This window comes from Parasteatoda tepidariorum, chromosome 5 (assembly GCF_982258835.1).
Source record: "Parasteatoda tepidariorum strain Cologne lab strain chromosome 5, Ptep-v5.0, whole genome shotgun sequence".
NCBI lineage: Eukaryota > Metazoa > Arthropoda > Arachnida > Araneae > Theridiidae > Parasteatoda > Parasteatoda tepidariorum.
The window spans coordinates 112,645,632-112,654,889 of NC_141759.1; the positions used below are offsets into that span (position 1 = coordinate 112,645,632).

General features: G+C 29.6%; 1 protein-coding gene across 10 annotated transcripts in view; it reads right to left on the bottom strand.

Annotated features, from left to right (window-relative positions):
• The window catches only part of LOC107449579 (muscle calcium channel subunit alpha-1), a 201,325-nt gene that overhangs the window by 20,083 nt on the left and 171,984 nt on the right, over positions 1–9,258 (bottom strand). For all 10 annotated transcript variants that reach the window (XM_087164834.1, XM_087164832.1, XM_087164828.1 and 7 more), the window contains 5 exons: positions 6,953–7,055; positions 5,639–5,737; positions 4,344–4,480; positions 2,176–2,286; positions 993–1,162 (listed from right to left, as the gene is read on the bottom strand). In XM_087164834.1, the coding sequence (XP_087020960.1) occupies positions 993–1,162; positions 2,176–2,286; positions 4,344–4,480; positions 5,639–5,737; positions 6,953–7,055 (620 nt within the window). The remainder of the gene's footprint in view (positions 1–992; positions 1,163–2,175; positions 2,287–4,343; positions 4,481–5,638; positions 5,738–6,952; positions 7,056–9,258) is intronic.

Below are 9,258 nucleotides of genomic sequence, written 5' to 3' on the forward strand. Positions count from 1 at the left end.
TGCTCTTGCCATGTACACAAATCTCATTAAAATATGTAGTTAAAAGTTTAAAAATAAAATTTGTAATATATTACATGTGTCTAGTTTATCAGCCCTTCGGCAGAATTTTTTTTGGGCTTTCTGCGACAAAACACTAGCACTCATTTTATTCTACAAGATACTTTCAATAATGACAAAGACGTGTGTTACTAATTTAAGGTAACAAACACACTGTGTTTACAAAAGCAAAAAAATTTTTTTTAATGGAATATGTAATATTCTTTCCAATTCTAATATTATTTCCATTATCGCATTTTGCAAATCATCATCACTTTAAAAAAATAGTTAAATATCATGAAATCTGTAGCAGTATTTAATGTAAAACAGATCGACAAGGAAATCAGACTTTTCAGAAAGGGATTACTCAAATGCAGGTTTCGTTTCAAGATTTGATGGTTGCAATAAATATTGTACAAAAAATATCATGTTTTAAAACCTATGCAGAAATCAAACGCAATAACTACTAAAAAATGGATAAAATCGTTACCTTAAGTAAATGATCAAATATGCAATTCCAATATCATATAATGCCAGAAATATATCGGGATATCTAAAATCCATGTGAAAATCAATGTCGTTAAATGACGAAAATGCTATTAAAGTTGATTTACGATATTGGCATAAATTTAGCGCTTCAAAAAAGTGATTATTTAAGTAAGCGATTCAAATTTTACATGCAAATTTCTGCAAAAAAGCAACATTTTTTACTTCCCAAGAGAAAAATCTGTAAAGTTTGGCGACAATGTCACCGAGATTCTACCACGGGGAATAAGGAGTGACAAGGAGGATTAATGGGTAATGTGAAGTGTGGCATTCTGAGACATAGGGAAGGAGGGTGTCAAAGACATTTATAAAAAGAGTGACATAATTTACAGACAGTCCCTTATTTTATGATGAAAAAAAGATTAATGTAGAACAAGTGAAAAAAAGATTAATGAACAACAAAATGATACCTGGATTGCATGTCTTGGGGATGAACATAATGATTTCCTCCTCTGTGTATGGGACTAATGAAGGCATTTGCGGGTGATATCTTTGCATGAGAGCGATTGGCTGAGCGACTGTTTGCGCCCTGCTGATGCTTACCTTTGGCCCAAATGTTTCCAAACAATACATGGTTTCTCTGTAGAATAAAAGAGGATTAACCAGGATGGAAACAAAAATTGAAACTTCTAAACTATCAGAAGTATAAATGACACAGAAATCTATACACCAAGCACTTAAAAAATTCAAATTTTAAAATTCATTTAAATTTTTTTAAATGTTTTCCACTTGTATAACAGTATGTAAGGATTACTTTAAACATTTTTTAACAAATTTAAAATTTTATAATGATATTCTTATTATGAATTAGAAATTACTTTGATAATTTTGTTTCATTTTATTGAATATTTCTGCAGTTGCAGTGGGAAAACATAATTTAAAAAATTAGTTTTTAATAAAAATTTTGATATGTCCCTGAATATTTAAACTAGGTTTATGAAATTTTTTTACAGTTATTTCCTAGGATAATCAATGGAATTGACATAAGTTACAAGCTTATTGTTTTAATTTTTGGCATAGGTCCTAGTCAGGCTGGTCAAATTGGTCACCCACCGGCTTACTGACTGCAGCCAGTGATGCTTGACTTCGGTGTTCTACTGGGAACTATGTGTTTACAAACAGTCCACTGCGGGACACTAACTGATGAAGGCGTATCATTAAGACACTTAAACACACATATGATTTTAATTAAAAAAGTTACTATTTGTGATATTAAAAATATTGAATAAACTATAAAAACATCAAATGGACATTTTGAGACAAATTTATAGAAATTTGTCTTAAAAATCATGCAAAATAGGTCAACAATTGTAACTCTAAAAGTGAAAAAAAGAGAAATATGCCCCTCTCATGCCTTCCTAGATCTTTAGAAACAATTTTATGAATAGCATAGCTCTCATGCATGTTTATAAATCTAGGGTTAAAGTTTTCTTAAAAACATGCTCACTTTTCACATAATTTTACAATCCCAGATTGAGTCTACAACATTTTAATCACAATCCATAAAACCTTAAAATAATAAACTCAGTAAACTGTCATAACTAGTTTTCTCTTCAAACAAAACTAAATAAACTCTTGGAATAATTATTTTACCCTATGGTTTGGCAAAATATCTGGTCCATCATCAAAATCGTCTTCCTCCAAGTTGCCAGATATTGCACGTCGCAGTTCAGGCCCGGCCTCGTGTAGAGTACGGAGTCCCGCCTGAAAAATACATAAAACAGCAACATAATAAAGTATTAAAGAAAACAACGCTGATGAAACTTTAACTGCATAAATTGAAATTAACAAAACAGTTCAAAAAATAGGTTTAATAATCAATATTTTAAAATAATAATTTAAGTGTAATTTTTTTTTTGTAAAACTCTTCATTTTAGGTATTGTAATAAAATAAAAAAAATTTAAATGTATAAATGTAAAAAATAAATATTCACCTTAAGAAAAAACTTTCCAAACATTAATTTTTTTTTTAGTATACCACTAAATTCACAGACTTAAAAGCTGCAAATAATCTGCAATCATAGAATGGATATAGCCAATTATTTTCAAGTTTTAATTTTTTTTCGAAACCATTTTCGGAACTCAGTTATACAATAATAAATTCAATCTGCTAAAATCATTTTGATTTTGATACATTGTTTTTATGCTACATCTTCAAATTCAAACCTGGGAAAAAGCTAAATCATTATGTTTCTACGCTTATTTCTACAGTCGATTTAGCGGTACAAATTTCTCTATCATTTTTGCTTGCTGGAAAAGGTAATTTATAAATGATAATTTGATGTCAATTTCACTTTTTAGCATGTTTTGGAATTGCGTCTTGTTCTTTGGTGACTGAGATGTTTATCACTATATTTAGTTCATTTTTAATTTATAAATTACATTACTGTTCATGCAATTTCATTTCTATATATATTTTATGCATTGCTTACAAATTGGGTTTAGAGGCACTAATAATACCTTTGTTCTGGTCAACTATTATTCACAGAAAAATGAACAAGAATGCATAGCCCTTGAAGTCCTGTATTGCATTCATTCTACATTTTTCCAATTTAATTACTATTCTTTAGTTTTTTATAAATACGATTATTGATAAGATACAAAACTCTTGTTATTTTCGAAACGGTTATTATTATTATCATATGAATAGCTTTTGTGACCGAACTGTTAAATAGGATACATAGCCAAATTTTTCAACAAAAAATAAGCACTTTTTAAGCACTCAAAAAATATTTTAAACCTTTTTAGAAAGAATTTAATTAGGATATGCGCACTAATAATAAAATTTTCTACCTATTGATGAAAGTTCGTTTTGGGGAAGAGAAGTTATCGACAATGTCAACATTCATCTATGTAAAGGTACCCCAACATAGAATAGAGTTAACATGTCTTATATATTAGTGAATTGGAATCGTATTTTTTGCAGTGGTAGATGCACTACAGTACTCTCCTACCAGAATTTTATCTGCGATAGAATCCGATGAACGGATAACACTAGTTGATTCAGTGTTGTTTTGTGAGAAGCTGGGAGAGCTGTATTAAGATCACCATACTTAGTGCTGAACATGAGAGCTGTATTAAGTTCGCGGTCGCTCCTGTGTTGCCATTAATAATAGAGTATATAGCGACCGACACTGTGTGAGATGGAGACTGAGTAGCAACAGAGCGAGGAGGTGGATAATGTCACAAGTAGCAAGTCACCTGATCAATGGGTACCATCCATCAAAGTAGGAGTGTTCAAATCAAAGTGGAAGTTTCTGTCAAGGTAGGCGTGTTTACATCATGTCTGAAGGTCACCAATGTGGGGAAAGAAGTTAGCGACATCAACCTTCATCTATGAAAAGGTACTCCAACATAGAATTGAGTTAACATGTCTTATATACTAGTGAATTGGGATCTTATTTTCTGTAGTGGTAGATGCACTACATTTGCCATATAAATATTAACAAAATTACAAATAATTTCAAAAGACTTTACAGGATCATGAAAAAAAAATTAGTTTCTGACAAAAAAAACTCTTTCTTGATTATATCAGACATCATAAAAACAATTTGTGCACACTTTTAAATATATTCAATATTTAGTAGCTCATTCTATTTTTTAAATTAATAATTACTTTACTTAATCATGCAAAAAATTTTAGAAATGGTAAAGAAAAAAAAAATCTCATTTTGGAAAAGGAAAAGTTAAAGCATTTTTTAAAAAGTTCCATTGAAAAAAGCACCTTTAAGCACCCTGTTAAAACTTAGAAGATACAATACCTGGAGAGCAACGGTACTCTCTTCTGTTCCATCTCCGACTGCTTTTTCACGTTCTTCCTTCCTTTTCTTGAACCTCCTAAAATAATCCTGAATCAAGAAGGTGGCATAGAATTTGCCAACGGTCACATCCTCATCCGCTGAAGAAGAAAATAATTTTATTTTACTTTATGTTGACACAAATTCAATTTCATGACTATCCTAATAACCTTGTAATTATGAAATGAATCAAGGAAACTGTTGAATCGGGACAAACTGGCCTTTTGATGGAACTAAAATGCATTTGCGTCGAATTAAAACCCGGTACAGTTAGTCTCTGCCACTAAAGAATTATGATCTATGATCCGTCCACCACGGAGAATATTTTACATTCACAGATTTAATACTGACCACGGATCATTGGTATTTGAACTTGGCTAGTTCGACTTTAAAATTAATTAAGGATCAGGAAAATATTATCAAAATAACAGGGATACAAGGTTAAACAATGATAGCCATTAACTCAATTGGATAATGGTATGTAAACATAAATATAAAATAAATTCAGCAAAACATTGTAGTTTGTATACAGTAAGAACTCTTTCCCACCACCTAGTCTGAGACCGTCTGCAGCAATGAAATCAAGAATAGCACACAGGGTGCGTAGCCAGATTTACCAACAAAAAATAAGTACCTTTTAAATACTTTTAAACACTTTCTAAAAGAAAAATCATAATTAGAATCTGTGAAGTAATAAAATTTTTTTGTTGTTGTTTAAATTTCTTAATTTATTAACATAAAATCAATAAAATTTAAAAACATTTTCAAAAACTTAACATAATCATGATAAAATAGCTAGTTTCTGGTAAATATTGCAGGGAAAATTGCGAAAATCGTGCATTTTTTGTAATTTGTAACAACAATCGACACTGCACTCTTCTAAAAAGATAGAAAATTAAGCACTTTTTACAAACCCCAAATAAAAAAAGCACCTTTAAGGGCTTTTAAAAAAAGTAAATCGAAAATAAGCACCTTTGAGCACTTTTTAAAAATGCTATGCACCCTGGCGCATTTAAGCTAGGGTAGCTTCTCTTCACTCTAGGACTAACAGAATAGAAAAAGATTCCCCTTCTCTCGTCAAAGCCAAAACCTGTCCTAAACAGTGACCCCTCACGCCTACTTGAAATAGCTATAACTCATTACCAAAGTCACCGCCACGAGTACAGACAAATGGCTAGGGGAGTTCTTACTTCAGACAAACTATAATTCTGGGGCATATAGTTACAAATAATGTGCAGAGAACATAAATAGAGATTCACCTGCAGGAGGTACTACTTGATCCAGTAGTTTAGGGTTTGTCCTTTTCCATATTTTTTTAATGATTGCCCTCAACTCTTCGTTAGCTTCATCTATGTTACCTAAAATTTAAAGATTATGTTAAAATCTATTATTTATATCACAAACAGATATTTCAGAAGGACACAGATTAAACATTGCCATTTACATTACACTTATGCATACCTATTACTTCAGCTTTTACTACTTTGTTTTTCTCTTTAATTAGTTATACGCTGACTGAAAACACCAGCAATTTCACTTGTTACTACTGCAAGTTTTTTTTTTATCCCTTTTTTATGCCTCAAAATTGTAGTAAAATTAAAAATTGTAGATAAATAATAATAATTTTGCATAAAACTCTGTGCTGATTTTTACATAGTTAATTTTAAATATCAATATAGTTTTCTTGTTGCTCATTTGATTTTTCGTATAATACAGAAAAAAGGTAAAACTTAAATATAAGTTTAAATTAAATACAGGAGGCAACTGAATATCCGGTCTAATATTGCGGATGGGTAGGCTGGATAAAATACAGCAGAGTCCCGGCTATCCGGGTTAATGTGGACCACGACCGACCTGGATAATCGAAAACCCCGGTTAAAGTGAAGAGTATAAAAATATATATATGTATAAATATAATATAAAAGGTATAAATGTAATATATTTATCAAATATAACATTTATACCACTACAATTTATATTATAATTAAAAAACTTACTTAAAAAACATAGTTTACAAGAATTAAAGAGTTTTTACTTAAAAAAGTCCTTAATAATTTTTTTTTGTTTTTACATTACTTTGACGATTTTCAGCCGAAATGTTTTGCCACTTTTTTAAGGGATAACAGGAAGGCTGGTGTCCTATTCTTGTTTTTTATGTATTTAATAGCACTTTTGATAGCTTTTAGTCCATTTATATGAGAGATTTTTTACGTTGTTCTCATCGTCACTGCCTTCAACCTCTTCAGTAGATTCATTTTCATTGTTGCCGATATTAACGATCATTTCATCGGATCAAGTTTTTCTATTTCGTTTTCCAGAATGTTTGGAAGTTAAAATTGAGATTTCCTTTGGCGGTACTTTTAAAAATAAAAAAATGAACTAGAATAAAAAATTCTTGAAATATTTGATCGAGGCATCGATAATTCACGATTAACAAAATGGCCAACTTTTTTACCTGCGTCTACCTACTTATTTTTGTAAAACTTTTAGGGACCAGACTTAATACACGCCAATTTAAACTGCAATTGTAAACATGAATTAAACATAAACATTGTGAATATGAAATGTGTTACCCTCTGTCTTGATTTTTAAGGAAGTTCGGACCACAGCAAACAAAGTTGCATTAAAGTTCACTGTTCCATCACTGTTCAACGGCATGTTCATTGAAACAAGTCTCTGAAAATAAATAAATGCTTTTTATAGATACAAGTATGCATAAAAACAGGGTCATTTAGACTAAAATGCAAAAATTGCAGTGAAGACGGTAAGGTAAATTCACACACACTAATTTGAAAATATAATTTTTAAGAGGATAATGAATGCTTTAAGTTAGTCAGAGTTCATAACTTCTTCTCTAGGTATATTGCTAATGTTTATTATTTCAAAGAAATCATGTCTAAAAATTTTCTGTGAGCTTTGTAACATATGCTAAATATATTTTTTTCCCTCTTTTAAAAACATTTTTACATCAAAATTTTTACAATAATTTAATCAAATCTCGACATTTTTTAAAAATATTTGACTTTTTAAAACATAAAAAGACTCATAAATAGATTTTATTTGATTTCTTAAAATTAAATATGGTAGAATTAAAAAAAAACTACAAAATTTTGAGTTAAAAAATTTAAATTTTTTTTTTTTTTAATGTTATAACTTTCTAATGAGGAAAACAGTATTACAGTCAACCCCGCTTAAAGGAATACCAGTGGTTCCAGCCAATTCTATTCAATTAAGTGGGGTTTTTTTATTTTTATTAAAAAGGCAGTGCTTTATTCATTATTAAATTATACACTATTAAGACATTTTACTTTTTAATGGTATTTAGCGCATAGTATAGTGTTTTAATTAAGTAAACTCAATTTTATTATCAATAAACAATTATATTTATAACTGTCTGTGCTAGCATCATAAAATATGAATGTTATTTAAAGTTACATAAAACCAAATCTATGCTAATGAAAAATATATAGGTTCTACATACCCTCCAACTTATGAGGATTCTGAAAATAATTCTTTCTAGTGGTAGCAAACCAAAGTAGAAATTTTTGAAGCAAATGGATCTCTCATAAAACTTTTATCAGAACTTAAGAATCTAGCCATATGGACTGCACTTTTATAAGTAATAGTGGACAAGTTACGCTAAAATTAATTTTTTTTAAATATTAAGACATTAATTTTGCTACCGCCTGAAACGAAGATTTCTGTAAACTATGGAAATTCAGTAGCAGTTGGAGGGTACGGGTTCTATAATATTTTATTTGAAAATAATATTACAATTGAAGACTGTTTCTAGACCCGTTTAATTCGTCAATTTATCAAAATTGGATTTCCCCTCTCTGTTTATATTAATTGCATATTCCTTTCAAATTTTTTATTTTTATTTTCGAAACTTAAGAAATTTTTAATTGATTTGCTACCTCAGTTTAGGATTTTTTGAAGTTTATTGTTTCCAAGATAAATTTTTTCTCTCCTATTAATTCAAATCAATCATTCCTCTTCAAGCTTATTGTTCAACCAACTCAGAATTATTTACTGGAGTAAGAAATGATTATGCTACTTTATAGAAAAACACTGTACATAAAAACTACAAATATCTGTTTAAACGCAGAAATTTAACATTTGTTTTATATGAAATGATTTGGTTCCATTAAATTTTATTTTATTCATATGAGCGAGTTATTCAATTATCAGATATGCAATTAAATGGAGACGACTGTAATTATGTCATTAAACTTAAAAATGCAACTTTAGTGCTCAATTATTAAATTGGAGTAGATTTTTGATATGATACATGCCATACATTAGCAATTATTCAAAACAAAGAATTTAACATTTTATGGCAAAAATCAATACTCCACCCACAATACCCCCTTGCAAGTGCCCATGAATATTAAAATGAATAATATGTTTGAAGCTGATATTTAGAACATTAAGCAAAATTGATTAAAACAGAGGATAACAAAAACAGAGCTTAGAAGACTCTTGTTTAATCATTATTGTCGGGAAGAGCTACATACCAGTAAAGCAAATCAATAAAAATTTTGATGACTTTTTTAAAAAAATTATACACATAAAACTGTAACAGAATAGAATCTTGGTAATTTTATTAATGCAAAAGGAAAAGTATAAACACTCATTTTTACATTTTACTCACAATTATCACTTGTAGTACAATAAATGCAAAAAAAAAAATAATAAAAATCTAGTGCAGTGGTTCCTATATGGCGTTCCATGGAACTCTAGAGTTTCGTGGAAGGGTTAAAGGGGTTTCAACACCTACAAGGGTGAACTGACTGTTGCATTTTACGTGCCTCATCTTAGTACATATGATGCTCCTCTAAATATGAATATGTTATTCTCTCTCTTAGCTGTTTTCTGG